General features: G+C 43.8%; 1 protein-coding gene across 5 annotated transcripts in view; it reads right to left on the reverse strand.

Moving 5' to 3' along the window:
* LOC140196760 (electrogenic sodium bicarbonate cotransporter 1-like) overlaps positions 1-24,747 on the reverse strand; it is a 220,145-nt gene that overhangs the window by 189,033 nt on the left and 6,365 nt on the right. For all 5 annotated transcript variants that reach the window (XM_072256490.1, XM_072256492.1, XM_072256489.1 and 2 more), the window contains one exon: positions 7,254-7,327. In XM_072256490.1, coding sequence (XP_072112591.1) covers positions 7,254-7,326 — 73 coding nt within the window. In that variant the 5' untranslated portion in view covers position 7,327. The remainder of the gene's footprint in view (positions 1-7,253; positions 7,328-24,747) is intronic.

Here is a 24,747-nt window from a genome sequence, read left to right on the forward strand (position 1 = left end):
TTGTTATCGTTACAATGGCTCCCTATGTCCTTCAGGGTCAATTTTTAAATACTCTTAATTGTATACAAGGCTCTGAATAATCTGGCTGCTCCATATATTTTGGAGGGTCCATTCCCTTACATTCCTCATCATAATCATAGATCTGTGAATACTGGCTTGCTTTGTGTTCCAAGAGCCAGGCAAATGAGAACTGGTGATTCGGCCTTTTGCTCTTATACACCTGGAATACTCTACTGACTGAGATATGCCCGGCTAGGTTTCAAAATACTTCTAAAAATCTATTTTTTTCAAAATTAGGCCTATTTATAGGATTACTTCATAACTGTTGATGTTGATTTATATAACGTTTGTCTTTACTTATGATTTTTAGTCTTGTCTCATATCTTTATGATCACTTTGCAATCACTTTGAGCCTGCAAGTTAATGTATGAAAGGTGCTATATAAAGCTATTATTATTATTATCTGATTCATGCTGACTATTATCCCCAGCAAGCTAAGCCCAACTACTCACATTTGACCTACAGCCTCTAAACCTCTCCTCTCCATATGTTCTGCAACAGTCTTGGGCACCCTTGCTATGCCCAAGACCGTTGCACAGTACTGACATAATAGTACGTATTGCACTGTACCACCGCTGCAAAGAAACAAAATTTCATGACACGTCAGTGATGATAAGCCTGGTTTGGATATGGGTCTCCATTGTGGACTGAGAGTGGGAGGGGGCAGGGAGAGGGGAATCATGGTTGGGAAAAGGGGAACAGGGAGGGAACGAGTAGCACCAGAGAGACAGTTTGCAATGATCAGTAAACCAGCTGTTTGGAATGAAATGATATTGCCTAGAGTCTCAAAGTAGGGCATGTCTGCAACCACCCCATCTCCCAACCTGGCACCCCTGTCCCACACCACACTCGCGGCTCTCCATCCTCGCCACTCCCAACATCTTCCCTCCAGATTTACAAACTTGCTTTCCGCTCCACAGTGACAAATACTGTATCGTGCCAAAGCCTAAGGCACCCCAGCCCAGTGCTGTAGATGTCTTTTAAATGGTGCTAATGTGCCCTCCCCAAGCACCATTTCGGACAGCTCATTCCAAATACACATCACCCTTTGTGTGAAGAAGCTTCCCTGTTATTCCTTTTAAATCTCTTTTCTCTCATCTTAAACATATGCCCTCTTGCTTTTAACACCCCTTCCCTGGGAAAACAACTATGTGCTTTCACCCTCCTGTCCCCTGTGATCTCTTATATACCTCTATCAGGTCAGCCTCAGACTCCTGCATACCAGGGAATAAAATTCTTGTTTCTGCATCCTCTTTGTACTCCAGTCCCCTAATTCCAGGCAACATCCAAGTAAATCCAAGCAACACACACACAAAATGCTGGAGGAACTCAGCAGGCTAGGCAGCATCTATGGAAAAAGAGTAAACAGTCGATGTTTCGGGCCGAGACCCTTCATCAGGACATTGCCCAGAATGTCGACTGTTTACTTTTTTTTTTCCACAGATGCTGCCTGGCCTGCTGAGTTCCTCCAGAATTTTGTGCATCTTGCTTGGGTTTCCAGCATCTGCAGATTTTCTCCTGTCTATGACCCTGGTAAATCTTTTCTGCACTTCCTAATTTCATAACATCTTTCCTATAATAGGGCAAATGAAAAATATACACAATACTCCAAGTGCAGCCTTGCCAATGTCTTATATAATTAAGTTAAATATAATTAAGTATTAATGGCTTAGGCCCAGTTTCCAAATCTGCAGATATTACATTCGGCTAGCATGGTAGCATAGTAGTTAGCACAACTCTTTACAGCACCAGCGATCCAGGCTGAATTCCTGTCAGCGAGGAGTTCGCACATTCTCCCGGTGACCATGTGGGTTTCCTCAGCGTGCTCTGATTTCCTCCCACATTCCAAAAGACATAGGGGTTAGTAGGTTAATTGATCAGATGGGATTATTGGGCGGCACAGGTTCGCTGGGCTGGAAGGCCCTGTTTCAGTGCTGCATCTCCACAAGAACAACATGACATCCATTATTATTCTCCCCGCAGTTCAATACAGCTCCAAGGGGAAAGAGACAGCCTGGTGGAGTGGGCTGACAGATGGCAGATGGAGTCTAACGTTGAGAAATGTGAAGGGTTACACTTTGGCAGACGAAGAAAAAAACACCCCAGAACTAGTTTGCCTCCCAGTCAATAATTATCCTTAAGTCAACCTCAGTAAAAATTAGTTTATCTGCTTACCATCTAGAACATGCTCTCTTCTCACTGCTGACATCAGGAAGGTGGTACAGGAGTCTCAGGACTGACACCATCAGGATCAGGTAGAGTTACTACCTCTTAATCATCAGGATCTTAAACCAGAGGGGATAACTTCGCTCAGCTTCACTTGCCCAATCGTGGAAATGCACCCATAACCTATGGACTCACTTTCAAGGATGCTTCGTCTCATATTCTCAACATTTATTGCTTATTTATTATTACTATTATCATTATTACTTCTTTCTCTTTGTACTTGCACAGTCCGTTGTCTTTTGCACACTGGTTGAATGTCCAGTTGGTGAGGTCTTTCATTGCTTCTGTTATGGTTATTATTCTATAGATTTATTGAGTATGCCCACAAGAAAATGAATCTCAGGGTTGTATATGTTGTGTACTTTAATAATAAAGCACGGTCACAGGGAAAATGTACAAACTCCTTACAGGCAGTAGTGGGAATTGAACCTGGGTCACCTGTTCCGTAAAGCGTTGTGCTAACCACTACGCTACCACCCTGCCCTAAAACTGCCCACCAGTACAGATCCAGATGAAAGGTCTCAAACCAAAATGTTGACCATCCATTGCCCTCCACAGATGACACAAAGTTCAATCTGATGAACGGCCACAGTCCGATCTCCCCTCGATTTGTCCTCTCCCATGAGATCAGAGCTTGCTGTGCTGAAACTGACTGCTGGATTTAGGAATGTTCTCCCTGTCAGGAACATGTGGGGAGCGCACACACACACACACACACACACACACACACACACACACACACACACACACACACACACACACAGAGCAGAAGAGTGTGCAATAATTTGGCCATCTCACTCATCCATCTCATCAAACTCCACCCACCTTCCCAAAAGAATTTAATCACACAGCTGTGCAACCGCACAGCAACAGCGGAAGTGAGCTACTGTGCCCCACGGGACTGCCTCAGAGGGTTACTATGGCGTAGGAGACTCTTCAAGTATGATCCACTTCACTAGATTGGAGGCCAAATATCACTGAGAAATCCTCAGTGGACTAAGCCCGGTCAGTCCGCTCAATGGAACATCTGCCAGGCCTTCTCTTTTTACGCAAGCTTGTTTGTGAGTGGTTTCTTCAAATGAAACAATAAGGACACATCTGGCTTCATGATGTTCTTTAATGCCTACTGCTTTAAATCTGAAAATTCAGTTATATCAGTGAACAACATGTGTAAAGTAATCATTTTGATTTGTGCTTCTGGTTGTTGTTTAGAGGGTGCCAAGGCACCAAAACGTGTTAACATGCTTTTGTAAAACAAGTATTTGTTCAACTCATCTTTAACATCTATTGTTGGATTTCATTAAATCTCAGTTCAGGCAACACATTCCAAATTACTGCAACAAGCAATTTAGAAAAAGAACTTCAACTGGATTTTTTCCAGTCATTTTCAATCTGTACCCTGTGTTGATTGACTCTTCTGGTGAAAAGAGTTTATCTACTGCTTTGAATTCAAAGTAAATGTATTACCTAAGGTGCATATATGTCACCATACGAGTTTCGTTTTCTTGTGGGCGTACTCCATAAATCCATAATAGAAATGGAACACTACACTAACCTGCGCCCAACAAACATTGTTTTTGAAGCTGCCAGTTTTTTAAAAATATAAATTGCTACTGCCACCTTAATGTTAAATCAGCAACATCGTTTCAAAGTGTCCAACATTTTTGATAATTCTTATAACTGGTTTTGCTATTATATTTGGTGCTTGACCTTTTTTAAAAAGTTGATTTTACAAAACACTAATGTGGAGGGAGAAGTGGATGGATGGGTTTGTAAATTTGCTGATGACACAAAGGTTAGAGGTGGTGTGGATAGTGTGGAGGACCGTCAGAGGTTACAAAGGGACATTGATAGGATGCAAAACTGGGCTGAGAAGTGGCAGATGGAGTTCAACCTAGCCAAGTGTGAGGTGGTTCATGTTGGTAGGTCAAATATGATGGCAGAATATAGTATTAATGGTAAGACTCTTAGCAGTGTGGAGGATCAGAGGGATCTTGGGGTCCGAGTCCATAGGACACTCAAAGCTGCTGCGCAGGTTGACTCTGTGGTTAAGAAGGCATACGGAGCATTGGCCTTCATCAATCGTGGGACTGAGTTTAGGAGCTGAGAGGTGATGTTGCAGCTATATAGGACCCTGGTCAGACCCCACCTGGAGTACTGTGCTCAGTTCTGGTCGCCTCACTACAGGAAGGATGTGGAAACCATCGAAAGGATACAGAGGAGATTTACAAGGATGTTGCCTGCATTGGGAAACATGCCTTATGAAAATAGGTTGAGTGAACTCAGCCTTTTTTCCTTGGAGCGACAGAGGATGAGAGGTGACCTGATAGAGGTGTATAAAATGATGAGAGGCATTGATCGTGTGGATAGTCAGAGGCTTTTTCCCAGGGCTGAAATGACTAGCACAAGAGGACACAGTTTTAAGGTGCTTAGAAGTAGGTACAGGAGTCAGTTGTTTTTTTTTTAAAAAACGCAGAGAGCGGTGAGTGCATGGAATAGGCTGCCAGTGACAGTGGTGGAGGCGGATACGATGGGGTCTTTTAAGACACTCTTGGACATGTACATGGAGCTCAGAAAAATAGAGGCCTATGGGCAAGCCTGTGTGGCACGTGGCCAAGTGGTTAGGGTGTTGGGCCCATGATCTGAAGGTCGTGGGTTCGAGTCTCGGCCAAGGCAGCGTGTTGTGTCTTTGAGCAAGGCATTTAACCACACACTGCTCCAGTCCACCCAGCTGAAAATGGGTACCGGCAAATGCTGGGGGTTAACCTCACGATAGACTGGCATCCTATCCGGGTGGGGGGAGTCTCGTACTCAGTCGCTTCACGTCACAGAAACCGGCATAAGCACCGGCCTGATGGGCAACAAGGCTCGGGACAGACTTTGACTTTAATGGGCAAGCCTAGGTAATTTCTAAGGTACAGCCTTGTGGGCCGAAGGGCCTGTGTTGTGCTGTAGGTTTTCTGTGTTATTGGCTGAAAAACCTCAGCATGCCCTGAACTTGTGAAAGGTCCCACAGAAATACCAATTGGTCTTGTTTTAAATAGCAGAGAAATAGAAATGAATAGCAAAGATGATGAGGTGGTAAAAACCTTTGTTACATTAGACAGAGCTCAGTGACCACATTACAAAAGGGAATACAGCCAAAGTACAAAACCAACAGGTGAATGGAGAGGAAAGGCAGGAACCGGATGAAGCAGTTTTTACTAGAAAAGGGAACTCTTAACTGTATGGCAGGGTTTGATTGTATGGAGGCAGAGGAGTTCCCATTTCTGAGAAACAGCCAGAACTAGCACTCATGAATAGATGGCAGCATCAGGAATTCAGGTGAAACTGCCTTCCTCCGAGAGTGGGTGGGAATGTGGGCAGTGAGTGGTTGGGTTGTACAGCGGTTTAAGGTGGTGGGTGAACACACAGGCAAAGAGGAATGGAGAGAAGGGGTGTTGGGGAGAGTCAGAGAGGGGCAAGGTGTGGCAGCTGGATGAAAAGGTAATTACTGCCAGAAAGACTAACTGACCCCCATTTCTCTACAGCTCACACAGTGATGCACAGGGGGTTAAAGCATTCACTATAAAGGTAGAACACTGAAAATACTTCTCTAAAAGCCAAACAGATAGTAATTCTCCAAAGAAAGGGAGGACAGGGCCAAATAATGTCAGAACCTGGAAGTGATTGGGGGCTTCAGAAATAAAGATTTTCAATTAATTAATGAGAACATGGAAAACTGCTCATCACCTGGAGCTTGTGACTCGGCCCCTCACAGGCTCATTACCACTCAAAGTAAAATTCTCATCTTAATCTTAAAATCCTTATGGAATTCACATTCCTTGTCTCTAACCTGCCCTGGCCCCTTCAACCTTCCCTATGTCTGTAACCCACCCAGGGCTCTATACTCCTCCCTCTGTACAACTCCCTCCAGCCCCTACAGACTTCCCCATCTCTGGAAACCTCCTCTGGCCCTTACACCCCCCACTATTTGCATCACCCTCAGCCCCGACATCCCTCCCTCCCTCTGGCCCCTGTACCTCCCTTTTGCTGTCCCACTCCAGGGAATATGCTCTTCCCCTTATAGCCTCAGTGTCCATCTTCCTGTAGCTGAATTCCCCACCACCCCGCAAAATCCACACACACACACACACACACACACACACCAATCCATTTTGGCAGCAGTTCCTTCCACTGTCAAGGCCCCAGACTCTGGAATTCCCATCCTTATCACCTCCTCTAAGACAGATTTTAAAGCTTGCTCCTGAAACCTATCCCCAGTATGAGCAGCTCTGTGTCAACAGATATCTCATGTTGACTAAGTGTGACACAGATTTCGGAACGGCCTGTGTTTTTGCTGAACATTGTGGGCAGGTTATGAAGGCATCAGGCTGCCTCAAGCATTGGCTGCTAATACAGAGGAAGTGTTTCACTTTATATTCCCATGTACATGTGATTAATATAGGAAACAAATGAATTTAAATGTAAAAGTGTTGAAGGGGAAGTGAAACAACATCCAAGAACCATAGCCAAGTGTTTCCCAGTCTCTCCCCCCAATGAAACTTTGTACCTCCATTCAGAGAAAGTAATGTGTTTTTCTAGCAATTTTCACCTCTTCCAAAACTTTTCAGTGCCTTCTAAGTGTTGTACTCTGACCAGTAACAGTGTGGCTACATCTCGGAATTAACAATCAGATCAAAGAGCAGACCATTTGCATGTGGTGACAGCGATATTGCTCGGGGCATTGAAGATGGCTCTTCTCTCCTACTCCACAACTTTGACCTGGGATCTCGTCCATTCTCCCTGAGACAGCAGATGGAGCCCTGGCACAACATTTCATCCAAAACTGTGGCATGCCAGCCCTGAGCTGAGACCAGTTCCCTGAACCCGAAAATCTCCAGTGTCAAAGGCACATCCCACTGCTCGCCCTGCTGAACCACAACCAACAAACATCATTAAAAAAAAAGGGAATTTGCTCCACATACCCTCTACTTCCTCCGCATCGCAGACATGTTTAATGAAGGAGGCTCCTCTATCCAACACCGCCTCATCTTCCATCCTGTAGTAATAGAAGAGAAAGAAAGATTGGTCGCATTTTTCCTGAGGTGTGCTGTTTGTACTAATTCTAGCTTCAGGAGCCGGCAACATGTGAACCTTGGCTCATCATTCCCCGTCAGCTGCAACCCACAACATTGAAGATCCTGCCCTTCAAAGGACCGCTGCCTTGCAAGGTATAAGCAAGTTAATCCCAGCCAGACTGGCCCACTTAAAGCAGATTGAGTTTGACGTGCCGTGATGTGACGGGGTCGGGCAGCCAATGCAGTCGTAGCGCAGTGGGCTGGGAGAGGCCGGAGAGAGGCCTCCCATGGGACTCAGAGGCCAGGGAGCACTGCCACTCCCACTCCTGAAGCAACCCTGAGCCATGCCTTCAGATACAAAGTAAGTCACCTCAAGGTTATCTGTGACAATTTCTGCAGTACAAGGGTTGTTTGGAAGGTCAGGGAGGGACACAATGAGCTGGGCCTCACGTGGTCAGAGAGCAGAGCCACTCCCTCTCCCGAAGCAACCTTTCGCCGTTCTTCACATACAAAGTAAGTTACCAGTGACAACTTTCTCTGTACAATGTCTGTTTTAGAAAGGAATGAAAACATCCCAGGTGAAAGCTGGAAGACAAAAACTGGGACGAAATATTTGGACTTACTGATGCAATTACAAAGAAGGCACAACAGCGGCTATATTTCAAACAGGAGAAAAATATGCAGATGCTGGAAATGCAAGACCCACACACAGACCCACACACAAAAACACATCCCCCCACCACCTACCTACAGGAACTCAGCATCTATGGAAAAGTACTGGGTCTCGGCATGAACTGTCTCTTCTGCACAGATGCTGCTTGACCTGCTGAGTTCCTCCAGCATTGTGTGCACGTTGCAGCTGCTATATTTCATTAGGACCTTGAGAAGACCTGGTATGTCACCAAAGATTATCGCAAGTTTCTACAGATGTACCATGATGGCACCACTATCTGGTACGGAGGGGCTACTGCACAGGATCGGATAAAAACTCGGAAGCTGTAAACTCAGCCAGCTCCATCATTGTCACTAACCTATCCATCATCAAGAACACCTTCAAAAGTCCATACCTCAAAAAGGTGGCATCGATCATTAAATAACCCCCACCCAAATCACCCAGGACATCACCTCCTCATTGTTACCATCAAGGAGAAAACACAGGAACCTAAAGACACACACTCAATGTTTGAGGAACAGCTTCTTCCCCCTCGCCATCAGATTTCTGGATGGGCTGTGAACCCATGAACACTACCTCACTATTTTTTTTTGCTTTTCGAATTATGTATTGCAATGTACTGCTGGGACAAAACAACAAATTTCTTGACATATGCCAATGACATTAAATCGGATTCTGTTGAATCACGAAGGAAGACAAATCATTGCTGGAGGGATGAAACATGCAAGATGTGACAGAGAACACTTGATTCACCAATGTGAAGAATGAAGATTCATGGGAGGGTAATGGAGATGTGATTGCATTGATATTTTGGTCAGACCAAAATTCCATCATTTTATTGTGTCAGCCTTACTCACTTCAGTTCAATGCCCAAGGTAAACCATCTCCTGCAAAGTAAAACAGGCACCATGAGCTTGCCGGCTGTTGGTGGTGGAGAACTGGACGACTCATTGGTAACAGGCTTACTATTGTCACATGTACTGAGATACAGTGACAAAGCTTTGTCTGTATGCCATGCAGACAAGCCAATACACACACACACACACACACACACACACACACACACACACAGTGGCCACTTTATTAGGTACACCAGCCTGTTAATGAAACTATCTCACAAGCCAATCATGTGGCAGCAACTCAATGCACAAGAACAGGGTCACCAGTTTCAATTGTTGTTCGGACCAAACACCAGAATAGGGAAGAAATGTGATCTAAGCCACTGATTGTGCAATGACTGTTGGTGCCAGATGGGGTGGTTTGAGTATCTCAGAAACTGCTGATCTCCTGGGATTTTAACACACAGTCTCTAGAGTTTACAGTGAATGGTGTGAGAAACGTTAAAACATCCAGTTCTGTGGGTGAAAACACCTTGTTAATGAGAGAGGTCAGAGGAGAACAGAGGAGAATGGCTAGACTGGTTCAGGCTGACGAGGTGACAGTAACTCAAATAAGCACGCGTTACAACAGTGGTGTGCTGAAGAGTGTCTCTGAATGCACAACATGTCGAACCGTGAAGTGGATGGGTTACAGCAGCAGAAGACCATGAGCATACACTCAGTGGTCACTTCATGAGGTAGAGGAGGTACCTCATAAAGTGACAACTGAGTGCAAGTACATTGAGGTAGTGGAAAAGGAGAATATTGACAGAATGTAGAATAACATCATCATTATTGTATCTTCTTGTACCAGTGGGACAGCAGCTGTCCTGGAGTCTGGTGGTACATGTTCTCATACCCTTCTATCTTTTGTCCAATGGAAAGGTGGCTAGGGCCTTTGATTACGCTGACTACTGTCTCAAGGCAGTGTGGTACTTAGACAGAGGCAGGTGCAGATGGGGAAAGTGGGAACCCCAGCAGCTGGCACTTTCACTCCTGGCTGGCACAGGCAGGATGGGGTGAATGGCCTTCTCCTGCCCCACAAATGGCTGACTTGCCAAGTGGAGCACAATTTACCATCTTCAGTTATAAGCTCAGAGCTAATGATTCAGGTCAGCTGTGTTTCATTAACAAAGAAACACAGCTGGAACATCATCGCCTGTAACTTAGCTCTGCCCCTCTCTCTATACAGTGGCATGCAAAAGTTTGGGCACCCCACTCAAAATTTCTGAATAGCTAAGCGAGTAAAAGATGAACTGATTTCCAAGAGGCACAAAGTTAAAGATGACACATTTCTATAATATTTTAAGCAAGATTATTTTTTTTTTTTTAAAAATTATTTCCATCTTTTGCAGTTTCAAAATAACAAAAAAGGAAAAAGGCCCGAAGCAAAAGTTTGGGCACCCTGCATGGTCAGTACTGCATGACATGGTCAACACCCCCTTTGGCAAGTATCACAGCTTGTAAACGCTTTTTGTAGCCAGCTGAGTCTTTCAATTCTTGTTTGGGGGACTTTCACCCATTCTTCCTTGCAAAAAGCTTCTAGTTCTGTGAGATTCTTGGGCCGTCTTGCATGCACTGCTCTTTTCAGGTCTATCCATTGTGGATTTTGAGGTGCATTTAGGTTCATTAGCCTGTTGTAGAAGCCATCCTCTTTTCATCTCTGGCCTTTTTTTTTTTATTAAGAAAAAACAGACAGTGCGATGTTTGCTTCCAGAATTTGCTGGTATTTAATCGAATTCATTCTTCCCCGTGCCACTGGCTGCAACACAAGCCCAAAGCATGATCGATTCACCCCCGTGCTTAACAGTTGGAGAGGTGCAGAATTTCATGAAAAGAACACCCTTTTTTCTCCAAACATAACTTTGCTCATTGCGGCCAAAAAGTTCTATTTTAACTTCATCAGTTCACAGGACTTGTTTCCAAAACGCATCAGGCTTGTTTAGATGTTCCTTTGAACCTTTTGAATAGAACTTTTTGGCCACAATGAGCAAAGGTATGTTTGGAGAAAAAAAGGTGCAGAATTGCATGAAGAACCCCTCTCCAACTGTTAAGCACGGGGGTGGATCAATCATGCTTTGGACTTGTGTTGCAGCCAGTGGCACGGGGAACATTTACTGGTAGAGGGAAGAATGAATTCAATTAAATACCAGCAAATTCTGGAAGTAAACATCACACCATCTGTAAAAAAAAGCCGGAGATGTAAAGAGGATGGCTTCTACAACAGGATAATGAACCTAAACACACCTCAAAATCCACAGTGGACTACCTCAAGAAGTGCAAGCTGAAGGTTTTGCCATGGCCCTCACAGACCCCGATCTAAACGTCCTCGAAAATCTGTGGATAGACCTCAAAAGAGCAGTGCATGCAAGATGGCCGAAGAATCTCGCAGAACTAGAAGCTTTTTGCAAGGAAGAATGGGCAAAAATCCCCCAAACAAGAATTGAAAGACTCTTAGCTGGCTACAAAAAGCATTTACAAGCTGTGATGTTTGCCAAAGGGGGTGTTATTATGTACTACCATGCAGGGTGCCCAAACTTTTGCTTCAGGCCCTTTTCCTTTTTTGTTATTTTGAAACTGTAAAAGATGGAAATAAAAGTTTTCTTGCTTAACATATTAAAGACGTGTCATCTTTAACGTTATGCCTTTTGGAAACCAGTTCATCTTTTACTCACTTAACTATTCACAGTAACAGAAATTTTGACCGGGGTGCCCAAACTTTTGCATGCCACTGTAGATGCCAGCCAATGTGCAGAGTGTTTCCCCGCATTCTCCTTCCTTCAGTCTTCCATATTTCACTTGTCTATTTCACTAATCTAATCAGCTGCATTCACTGAAGGAACAGGTCATAGCATTCTGTATAGGATTTGTCAGCCAGATAGCAAGAATCCTTTCCAAGCAACAAAAAAAGGCAGCAGAGAAACTCAGCAGGTCAGGCAGCATCCAAGGAGAGAAATGGACAGGCAATATTTAGGTTGACTGCCGTTACACGTCAGTCAATTGGAGTGCAGATGAAGGTTTTTGACCAAAAACATCAATGGTCTATTCTTAGCCAAAGATGCTCTCTGACGTGCTGAAATCCTCCAGAGTTGTCACTGTTGCTCCAAGTCCAACATTTCTAGTCTCGAGTTGACCTTTGCCAATGCTGCATGCCCTCGTGCCCCTGAAAGTGGTAGCTTACATCTATTGTAACTGGTCTACTTTTAAATTTAAATTATTTGACTTTAAGAATTACCAGACTTGTAAATCTGTTTACAGGTCTGGCAATTTTCAGACCCCCTGGAGACTTGCTCTTAATTTCTCAATCTTGTTGTTGCCCTTACACCTCATTACCTACCTGCACTTCACTGTCTGTGTAACTAACACTCTATTCTGCGTTTTCTAGTTGTTTTTCCCTTTGTACTACCCTGAAGCACTTCTGCCTCGCTGAACAAAGCTTTTCACTCTACCTCAGTACATGTGACAATAAACCACCATCAGCAGCTCCACCTGCTCCGCACAATTTCAGTCCACTTGCTCAAGAACAACTTTAGTAACACAGCGGCAGTCCAGAGATTTACAAGATTAATTCCTGAGATGAGGGTGTCCTATCTCAAACAGCTAAAAAATGAATCTCAAGGTAGTATATGGTAACATATATGCATTTTGACAACACATTTTACTATCTTTGAAGTTGTTGGATCTGTATTCCTTGGAGTTTGGAAGAACCAGGGTGATTTTGTTGAAACATATAAAGTCCTAAGGGGGAAGTAAAGGTATTTCCATCAGTGGCAAATCCTCAAACACAGAGACATAGCTACAAGGGGAAGACCCTTTAAATCTAAAGTATATTGAGCATATGATTCAAAAGCTTTAAAGTATGTACCACCAGGCTTAAAGACAGCTCCTACCCTACCATTATAAGGCTACTGAATGGTCCTATAGTACAATAAAATAGACTCCTGACCTCACAATCTGCATCATTCTGACCTTGTAGCTTATTGTCCACCTATACTGCACTTTCACTTTAACTGTAACACTTTATTCTGCATCTTTATTTCTGATATCCCATGTACTCCCTCAGTACATGTACTCCCTCAGTACACTGTCGCAAGAAATGATCTGCATGGATTCGATGCAAAGTCATGTTTTCACTGCTGCCTTTATACATACATGTAACAATATAAACCAATTTACCAATTTCTTCACGCAGAGGTTGGAGAGTCGCTAGAATTCTGTACCCTAGAGTTTTGTGGATATGGGGTTTAATGAGGGGATGGAGAAATTCTTACAAGACCTATGGAGAATTGGCACAGAAGTGGAATATGGCTGAGATCATACTGAATGATAAAGCAGCTCGAGGAACCGAGTAACCTACACCTGCTCCTACTATCTTTTGCTGTGCAAGTTGGGCAGAACATGTCAATGTTAGCATGGCATTTCAGCTTCAACTTTCATATGAAATCATGCCGTGCACGTGAGAACATTCAGGCCAACTTTGAAAAATCTTCCCAGCTAGTCCCCTGATCTTCCCTCAAGGTGCAGTGTGGTCTTAAGCAAACTCTTCACCAAATGCTAGTTGATGCAAAGATTTAAAAATTAAATTTGAATCAATCACACAGTTCATCACAGCCCACCCAGATGTTCAAACACAAAATAACGAGCTCAAGGTGAGAACCCAAATGTTCAAAAGATATCTTCGTAACAGACAAACTCCAACCATTTAAGATCAGCACCCCAGATCATGCCCATCCCTCAATCTGTCTGGACTCTCTTCATCCCATTTTGGTTGGCCTTGGTAACACTCTAAAATTTGGGGCCCCATAACTTTTTTGATATATATACCCCAAGTTTGCAGACCTGCTGAGTTCCTCCAGCAGATTGTTTACTGCTCCAGATTCCAGCACCTGCAGACTCTTGTGTCTCCAGACTTTTTTTGTCTTCTTTGTAGTTTTCTTATGAATACTGTTGTGTTGACTGACTTCTAAAGGGTCAAATTTGACACAAGTTGTGCCACGACATTCACCCTTCTCAAGATTAACATCAATGGTTAATTTATAAAAATAATGAGTCATGTTGCACTGAAGGCGGCAATCAGCACAGGAACCCAAAAAAACAGCAGATTTCCTGTGCCTAGGTTTGCTAGCTCTGGTTGTTCATAGTCTTGTAATTTTTGGCACACGGTGTGCCATATGACATGGTGACGATAACAGAAACTTGGCTAAATAATGGCAGGATAGGGCATTAAGTACTACTGGGTGTAAAGTGCTCAGGAAGGCGAGGAAAGGAAAAAAAGGAGGATATTACAGTGGTCGAGAGAAGATGGCACTGAGAGATCAAATGACTGAATCTAGTTGGTTAGGACTAAGAAACAGTAGAAGGAACGTTACACAGTTGGGTGCATCATACAGGTCACCGACTGGGAGATTGATAGAGGAGAAAATATACTGACATATTAAAGAGATATGTGAAAAACTATAGGGTAATTATAATGGAGCATAGTGGTAAGACAGGGGGTTTCAGAACTGTGTCCAGGAAAATTTCCTGGAGTAGCAGGCTTCCAGTTTGAGGAGGGAGGCATTGCTCAACTTGGTTCTGGGGAATGAAGTGGGATGAGTGGATTTTGGTAGGGGCGCATTTGGGTGACAGTGATCATAACATAAGGTTTAGGTTAGCAATAGAAAATGACAAGGAGCAACCTAAAATAAAAGTAACTAATTGGAAGGAGACAACTTCAATGGAATGAGAATTGAGTGAACTAGAAACAGAAGTTGACAGGAAAATCTGTAGCAGAATGGTGGGCTGTCTTTGAGTAAAGAAAGCTTCCTCAATAACAAAAACGTGCAGGTGAGGATACAGAGGAAGCCAAAGCTGTGTGTCACAAGTGTGGGGTTTGTGAATGCCAACAAAAAAAACAAGGTTACTAAAGAATTAGAGAGAAATGAAAATTAAAATCAGGTAGGCCAAGAAAGGATAAATAGGTGGAAACTCACAAGTGTTCTATGGACGCATAAATAGTCATGGTGGAGTAGGACCTATTGAGAACTAAACTGGGTGCTGGCCCATGGATGCTGATAGCACTGTTAACGAAATTAATGAGAGCTTTGCATCTGTCTTCACCGAGAAAGATAGTGCTTCCAAAGTAATGGTGAACAAGGAGATCATTCAGGCATTGGATATGTTCAATATTGTAGCATGGAGGTTGAAGAAACATTGGATGCAGTGAAACTAGTTAAGTCACCAGATCAGATGGGATGCATCCTAGGACTCAGAGGGGAAACACGGGAAGAAATCATGGGCGGAGTGCTGGTAATACTACAGGAGATGGTGCTGGAAGGTTGTAGAGTGATGGACATTGCACGAATGTTCAAACAGAAACTCATCAACTACAGGCTAGCTAGTTTAACCACAGTGTGAGAAGACGTTCATAACATTAATCCTGGCCAGGATTAATAATCACTTGGAGGAAAATGGATTGATGAAAGCAAGACAGGGTCAACCTATTTGGGGCAAATTGTGTTTATCCAAAATTTTTAAAAACTGCAGATGCTGAAGTCCAAGATAAACACAGAAAATGCTGGAGATACAAAGTAGGACAGGCCACAGCCTTGGGAGGAGAAACAGAGTTAATATTTCAGATTGAAGACCCTTTGACATAATTGGAAAGGAGACAATATAAGCTTGTTAAGCCGCAGGGAGGGTGGTAGAGGGGATGTCTCTGAGAGGGAAAAGCCCAGGTGACAATGGGGATAAACTGTGAACAGGCTATCTCATCAATGGGAAGCCATCAGGGAATGAAGACATCAGAGTACACAAAAATGTTGGAATTGTGAAATGCAGAGCATGAGGTTGTGCCCAGCATGTCAGGCTGGTCTGTCTTCTACTCCCAGAGAAACAAACAATATTCTGAGACAATATCACAGGTGGACGACTCATACTGATAGAAAGCAAGACAACTGAAGTTGGCAAATTCAGTACTGAATCTAGTAGGCTGTGACGTGTCCAGGTAGGAGGCGAGGTGCAGTCCCTCAAGCTTGCATTAGGCCTCTCTGTAACATTGCAGGATGTCACAGACCGATAGGTCAGAGTAGAAAATTGAAATGTCAGGGACTGGGAAAAGAATTGAATGTGGGTGTCAGCATCTGGTTTCATTTCTCCAATGTAGAGACCACATTGTGAACTGTTGCAGTTCATTAGATTGGGAGAAGTGCTGACAAATTACAGACACCATTGTGACCTGACCTGCTGAGTACTTCCAGCATTTTCTATTTAGATTTGCACTTATTCAAGTTTGATGAGATGCGGGAAAACATTTACGAAGGTATTGTAATGGATGGGTTCTGAAGGATGAGAGGGGATCTGATTGAAACATATAGATTATTAGGGGATTGGACACGCTAGAGGCAGGAAACATGTTCCCGATGTTGGGGGAGTCCAGAACCAGAGGCCACAGTTTAAGAATAAGGGGTAGACAATTTAGAACGGAGTTGAGGAAAAACTTTTTCACTCAGAGAGTTGTGGTTCTGTGGAATGCTCTGCCTCAGAAGGCAGTGGAGGCCAATTCTCTGGATGCTTTCAAGAAAGAGTTAGATAGAGCTCTTAAAGATAGCGGAGTCAAGGGATATGGGGAGAAGGCAGGAACAGGGTACTGATTGTGGATGATCAGCCATGATCACAGTGAATGGGGGTGCTGGCTTGAAGGGCTGAATGGCCTACTCCTGCACCTACTGTCCATTGTCTATTGACAGGGTGCCACATAACAGGGCTACCTGCAAAGTTGTGCATGCTGGCAAAGAAAGGGCTGTGGGTGGAGGCAGACTCCATTGCGGAGCTCAGGAGGGAATTAGACCCACACAGGCCTCAGAGAAGGGCCTGGGCAGGATGGAACTAGTGCAAAGCTGCAGTGGGCACCGAGGACATGGAGCTAAAGTTAAAAGATGAGATGGTTGCATTTCAGACTGGAGGAAGGTGACTAGCATGATAAGCAAGAGAAAATCTGAAGATGATGGAAATCCAAAGCAACACACAAAAAAAATGCTGGAGGAACTCTTTTCCATATATGCTGCCTGAATTTGAGTTCCTTCAGCATTTTGTGTGAATAGCATGATATCATTGTGGTCAGCATAATGCTTTACAGTGCCAGCAAGACCCAGGTTCAATTCCCGCTGATGTCTGTAAGGAATATTAATGTTCTCCCCATGACCATGTGGGTTTCCTCCGGGTGCTACGGTTTCTTCCCACATTGGTAGGTTAGGATTAGTGAGTTGTGGGAATGCTCTGTTGGCACCGGAAACGTGGTGATGCTTGAGTGGCTGTCCAGCACCATCTTCTCGCTGACTTGACACACGATGCATTTCAATGTATGTTTCAATGTAAACGTGACAAATAAAACCAATCTTTAAATTCTGTGTTTTTTTATTGATCTGTGTGATTGACCCAAGTTTGGTGGTGATATCAAAATGTCTAAACTTGCCAATGGCATCAAACTTCACAGTGCAAAGAGGAGAGTCCTAGACTGCAGCAAAATGGATATGAACAGCCTGGTGGAGTTCACTGCGGAGAAATGTTACTTAATGGATCACGATCCAAACAAGAAGCAGCAAAATGCAACAACAGATACTATTCAAAATGGGGAGCAAATGAAGGGGTAAGTGTGCACGAAACATTGAAAGTGACAGGGCAGGCTGGAAGGTAAATGAACACATGTGGCTCTGGGCTTTATCAGCAGAGGAAGAGTACATAACATCAGCACACCATGTCAGATTAAACATTTACAAAACAGTGGGCCTTCCTCAACTAGAGTATTACTCATTTCTGGTCACCTTGATATGAGAAGGAAGTGAGGGCATCAGAGAGAGTCCAGATAAGGCTCATGAGAATGGTTCATGGGTTGAGGGACTATAGCTACAAGGATTGAAAGGTTGAGGGAAATTTAATAGACGTATACTTAAATGGTGAAGAGTCTGGATGGGGTATATTTGGAGGCCCTTCCCATTGGTTGAGAGGCCAGAGATTGTGCAAGTTACAAACTAGTGGATCTGTAGAGACAGGGGATGGTCAATGCTTCGGATCAAGACCCCTGCATCAGGACTAAAGACTGTAGAGAGGAGATGCCCAGTATAAGAAGTCAATTATAAATTATTATAAATTACTGATTGCACGTGTGGCACGTGGCCAAGTGGTTAGGGCGTTGGACTAGCGAACTGAAGGTTGTGGGTTTAAACCTCAGCCAAGGCAGCATGTGTCCTTGAGCAAGGCACTTAACCACACAATGCTCCAGTCTACCCAGCTGAGAATGGGTACCGGCAAAAATGCTGGGGGTTAACCTCATGATAGATTGGCGTTCTATCCGGGGGGGGGGGGGGCGGGGGGAGTCTCGTACTCTCATTCGCTTCACGCCACAGAAACCAGCATAAGCACCGGCCTGATGGGCCACAAGGCTCATGACAGACTTTAATCTTTAATGATTGCACATTTAGACGGAGACGCAATGTAAAGATTTTTACTCCTCAGGTACGTGAAGGATGAAAGAAATAAAGTCAATTCAATTGAATTCGAGTCAGAGGCAGGAAGGTGATAAGTAGAACCAAGTGAGGAGATGGTTGGTGAACAGACAACCAACTGCTGGAGGTGGAGAGATGGAATTGGAGGATAACAGCTGATGGTTGATAATACAGATAAAGAAAGAGGGAAAAAAAAGGGAAAGAGGGCAGGAAGAAAAGGGTTAAGGACTGGAGATCAAAGAGAATTAATCACTCCATCATGGGCACAACACTCCCCATCATTGAGGAAATCTTCAAGAAATGGTGCCTCAAGGAAGTGACACCCATCACAAGGGCCCTCACCGTCCAAGACGTATTTCTCCTCGTTACTATCATCAAGGAGGCAGCACAGGATCCTGAAGACACACACTCAACAATCAGAAACAGCCTTCACCCCTCTGCCATTAGATTTCTGAATGATTCATTAATCTACTAAAATTACCAGTCTTTTTTTCTACTTACTTATTTCTGTAAGTTATAGGAATTTAATGTTTTTGTAGTGTACTGCTACCACAAAACAACAAATTTCACATCATACAAATCAATGACAATAAACCTGATTTTTGATATGAAGAGAAATGTTCTTGTGCAGTGGGTGGAGATGTGATGGAGAAGGGTTCCACTATGGTCTCCAAGACGGAATTAGATCAATAGATAGGAAGGAGAATTTTCAATGACTCAGAACGGCTTCAGTAAGATAGAACTAGCAGACAGCGAGTGTGGACATGACGTTTTGTAACCTATCCAATACCAACTTGCAGTTCCTCTTCCTCCCCTTCCCATCATTGACTACCTGACATCACAGTACCCAGGATCCACCACAACCAAAACTTCTCATTGAATCAGTTCCGACCTAATAAAGAGCCATTCTTCCATGACCAATATGTTGGATAATAAGGTGTCCCAAGTAATTTAAGGGAAATGCATTGAATGGGAAATAAAGCTATCATATTTAAAGGATGTTTTGTTTTAAATAAAACATAAAACATCCCAAGTTTATCTTCATACATCCTTTAATCCAACACACAATCTGATTATTAAGTTCATAATAATATTCTTTCATGCATGAACACTAACTCTGAAAAACGATCTCTGTTGTAAACTCTGGATATGATAACAACCCACATTATAAAGTCCTGGAACAGATCTTTGACCTAACACGTTAATTTTGTTTCTCCATCTACAGATACCATCTGAACCTCTACCTCCAGAATTTATCGATAAAGTAATGATGGTGTAATCACATCAAATGGCAAAGATAACAGAATAAGATGCAATCATTTATGTTACTGCTACAGAATGAAAGTTGAAAAGGGAAACACATATCACACATATTAACAAAAAAAGGTAAAAAGGTTAAAATTGTTGGGTGCCCTTTGACCCACCTAATCAGTAAACCCTACTAATTTATGATTTTGTCGTCCTTATACTTCTATGCCTGTTTCCCAACCTGCTGCACAAGACCATTAGCACAACGATGAGAAATTCATATCCAAATTGTATGAACTATTAACAAGTAATCAGCTGCTACAGTGCTAACAATGACAGGATGGAAACAGAAAGGCTCTGATTGGACACAGGGCAAAGAGAAGTCACGAGATGCATATGGCAGGCAAGGTAAGGAAAATCCCAAGATATTCTACATGTATATTAAGAGTAAATGTGGGGTTATGGAGAGAATAGGACTTCTCAAGTATCAGCATGGCTGTGTGTGAGAGTGTGCGGAGCAACAGGAGATAAGTGCAATTTTTAATTGAAACTTCCCACCAGTTTTTACTGTGGAGAATGTCACAGAAGCCGAGAGGTTGAGGCAAATGAGTGATAAGCAAAGAGGAGGTATTGGTAGCCAGAAGTACTTTAAAGTAGATAAATCCCCAGGGTCTCACTCTGTGTGGGATGCCAGGGAAATAATTGCCGAGGCCCTTGCACAGATACTTGCATCATTTTTACCCACAGGCTCTTTATACACCAGCTGTGTGGCCAAAAAAAAAAAGAGCACAACAGCATCTCTTCCACCTCAGGTGACTGATGAAATCCGGTATGAGTCCCCAAATCCTCAATACCTTCTACAGGGCCACCATTGAGCATCCTGACTGGCTGTATCACCACCTGGTACAGGAACTGCACCAACCTTGATCGCTGGGCACTGTAGAGAGTGATACGAACAGCCCAGCGCATCAGTGAATGTGAACTTTCCTCCATTAAGGACATTTACAGCAGCAGGTGCATAAAGGAGGCCTGGAAGATCGTCGCGGAAACCAGTCACCCCAACCATAAACTGTTTCAGTTGTTTCCGTCTGGAAAACGGTACCACAGAATTAAAACCAGGACCTACAGGTTCCGGGGCAGCTTCTTTCTACAAGCCATTAGATTTATAAGTTCACATGTCTGTACGTTGCGACAGAGTCATAATGCAAACATTTGTACTCCCTCACACTGTGGGATAGATGCAAGATGTAAATAAATTCATTTCAATTCACAAGTGAAGTTCTGGAAGACCGGAGAGTGACCAATGTTGTACTGTTATTTAGGAAAGGGAGCAAAGAGAAGACAGGGAACCACAGCCTACTGATCCTGACTTCAGTGATGAATAAGTTACTGGAGGGGACTCTGAGGGACACGTTCTAGCATTTGGATAGACAGGGATCAACTAGACAGCATAGGAAATTACGTCTCACAAAGGATGTGGAAGCATTGGAAAGGGTACAGAGGACATTTACCAGGATGCTGCCTGGTTTAGAGAGTATGCATTATGATCAGAGATTAAGGGAGCTAGGGCTTTACTCTTTGGAGAGGAGGAGGATGAGAGGAGACATGATTGAGGTGTACAAGATAATAAGAGGAATAGATAGAGTGGATAGCCAGTGCCTCTTCCCCAGGGAACCACTGGTCAATACAAGGGGACATGGCTTTAAGGTAAGGGGTGGGAAGTTCAAGGGGGATATTAGAGGAAGGTTTTTTACTCAGAGAGTGGTTGGTGCGTGGAATGCACTGCCTGACTCAGTGGTGGAGGCAGAAACACTAGTGAAGTTTAAGAGACTACTAGACAGGTGTCTGGAGGAATCTAAGGTGGGGGCTTATATGGGAGGCAGGGTTTGAGGGTCGGCACAGCAATGTGGGCCGAAGGGCCTGTACTGTGCTGTACTGTTCTATGTTCTAAATCTGTTAAGAGTTTTTTTGAAGAGGTAACCAAGGTAATTGATGAGGTTTGCAGATGACACGGAAATAGGTGGCATCATATAATGATAAAGAAGCTGCTTATCAATAGTTACAGGGTAACGTTGATGGCTTCCAACTCAGATAAGCATTGCGTTTTGGAAAGTCAAACCAGGGTAGGACTTTTCATAGTGAGAGGCCGGATCCTGAGTGTTGTAGAACAGCAAGATCTAGGAGTACAAGTACACAGTTCCTTGAGAGTGACATCTCAGGTTGACGGGGTGGTGAAGAAGGGTTCTCGCACATTGACCATCATCAGTTAGGGCACTGAGTACAGGGGTTGGGATATTATGTTGCAGTTGTATAAAACACTGGTGAGACTGCTCGCTGAGTATTGTGTACAGTACCCTGTTAAAGGAAGGACATCCTTAAGCAGGAAAGAGTACAAAGAAAATTTACAATAATGTTCCCATGACTCAAGGGCCTGGGCCCGCTAGCCTGATGGATGTGTATAAAATCACAAGGGGCTTAGACAGGGTGAAAGCAGATAGTTGTTTTCATGGGGAAGGAGAACTAAAAATTAGAGGGCTAAGGTTTCAAGTGAGAGAGAGAGTCAATAGACAATAGGTGCAGGAGTAGGCCATTCAGCCCTTCGAGCCAGCACCGCCATTCACTGTGATCATGGCTGATCATCCACAATCAGTATCCAGTTCCTGCCTTATCCCCATAACCTTTGATTCCACTGTCTTTAAGAGTTCTATCCATCTCTTTCTTGAAAGCATCCAGAGACTTGGCCTTCACAGCCTTCTGGGGCAGAGCATTCCATATATCCACCACTCTCTGGGTGAAAAAGTTTTTCCTCAACTCTGTTCTAAATGGCCTACCCCTTATTCTTAAACTGTGGCCTCTGGTTCTGGACTCACCCATCAGCAGGAACATGCTTCCTGCCTCCAACATGTCCAATCCCTTAATAATCTTATATGTTTCAATAAGATCCCCTCTCAGCCTTCTAAGTTCCAGAGTATACAAGCCCAGTCGCTCCAATTTTTTGACATATGACAGTCCCGCCATCCCGGGAGTTAACCTTGTGAACCTACGCTGCACTCCCTTGATAGCAAGAATGTCCTTCCTCAAATTTGGAAACCAAAACTGCACACACTACTCCAGGTGTGGTCTCACCAGGGCCCTGTACAGCTGCAGAAGGACCTCTTTGCTCTTGTACTCAATTTCCCTTGTTATAAAGACCAGCATGCCATTAGCTTTCTTCACTGCCTGCTGTACTTGCATGCTTGCTTTCAGTGACTGATGTACAAGAACACCTAGATCTCATTGTACTCCCCCTTTTCTTAACTTGACTCCATTTAGATAATAATCTGCCTTCCTGTTCTTACACCAAAGTGGATAACCTCACATTTATCCACATTAAACTGCATCTACCCACTCACCCAGCCTGTCCAAGTCACCCTGCATTCTCATAACATCCTCCTCACATTTCACACTGCCACCCAGCATTGTGCCATTGGCAAATTTGCTAATGTTACTTTTAATTCCCTCATCTAAATCATTAATATTGTAAACAGCTGCGGTCCCAGCACTGAACCCTGCGGTACCCCACTGGTCACCGCCTGCCATTCTGAAAGGGGCCCATTAATCGCTATTCTTTGTTTTCTGTCAGCCAGCCAATTTTCAATCCATGTCAGTACTCTGCCCCCAAAACCATGTGCCCTAATTTTGCCCACTAATCTCCTATGTGGGACTTCATCAAAGGCTTTCTGAAAGTCCAGGTACACTACATCCACTGGCTCTCCCTTGTCCATTTTCATAGTTACATCCTCAAAAAATTCCAGAAGATTAGTCAAGCACGATTTTCCCTTCGTAAATCCATGCTGACTCGGACCGATCCCGTTACTGCTATCCAGATGTGTCATAATTTCATCTTTTATTATTGACTCCAGCATCTTTCCCACCACTGACGTCAGGCTAACTGGTCTATAATTCCCTGTTTTCTCTCTTCCTCCCTTCTTGAAGAGAGGGACAACATTAGCCACTCTCCAATCCACGGGAACTGATCTTGAATCTATAGAACATTGGAAAATGATTACCAATGCGTCCACGATTTCTAAAGCCACCTCCTTAAGTACCCTGGGATGCAGACCATCAGGTCCTGGGGACTTATCAGCCTTCAGACCCAACAGTCTGTCCAACACCATTTCCTGCCTAATATAAATTTCCTTCAGTTCATCCATTACCCTAGGTCCTTTGGCCTCTAGTATATCTGGGAGATTGTTTATATTTTCCCTAGTGAAGACAGATCCAAAGTACCTGTTCAACTCGTCTGTCATTTCCTTGTTCCCCAGAATAAATTCACCCGCTTCTGCCTTCAAGGGCCCAATTTTGGTCTTAACTATTTTTTTCCTTTTCACATACTTAAAGAAGCTTTTACTATCCTCCTTTATATTCTTGGCTAGTTTACCTTCATACCTCATTTTGCCTTTTTATTACCTTCTGTTGCTCTTTAAAAGTTTCCCAATCATCCGGCTTCCCACTCATCTTTGCTATGTTATACTTCTCTTTTATTCTTATACTGTCCATCACTTCCCTTGTCAGCCACGGCCTCCCCTTACTCCCCTTAGGATCTTTCTTCCTCTTTGGAATGAACTGGTCCTGCACCTTCCACATTACTTGCCATTGCTGTTCCACTGTCATCCCTGCTAGGGTATTGTTCCATTGAGCTTTGGTCAGCTCCTCCCTCATAGCACCATAGTTCCCTTTGTTCAACTGTAATACTGACACTTCCGAGTTTCCCTTCTCCCTCTCAAACTGTAGATTAAAACTTACCATATTACGGTCACTACCTCCTAATGGCTCCCTTACCTCGAGGTCCCTGATCAAATCCGGTTCATTGCACAACACTAAATCTAGAATTGCGTTCTCTCTGGCCCATTCAAGATGGGCCTGAAGGTTACCTTCTTCACACAGAGGGTGGTGTACATATGGAACAGCCTGCCAGCGAAAGTGGTTCAGGGAGATACAATAACAATATTCAAAAGACATTTAGATAATTACATGGGCAGGAGGGGCTCAGGGAGATATGGGTCACACAAAGACAATGGGGCCAGCTCGGTGGGCACCGTGGTTGGCACGGACAAGTTGGGCCACAGGCCCTGTTTCTG

The sequence above is a fragment of the Mobula birostris genome, chromosome 4 (genome assembly GCF_030028105.1).
Source record: "Mobula birostris isolate sMobBir1 chromosome 4, sMobBir1.hap1, whole genome shotgun sequence".
Lineage (NCBI taxonomy): Eukaryota > Metazoa > Chordata > Chondrichthyes > Myliobatiformes > Myliobatidae > Mobula > Mobula birostris.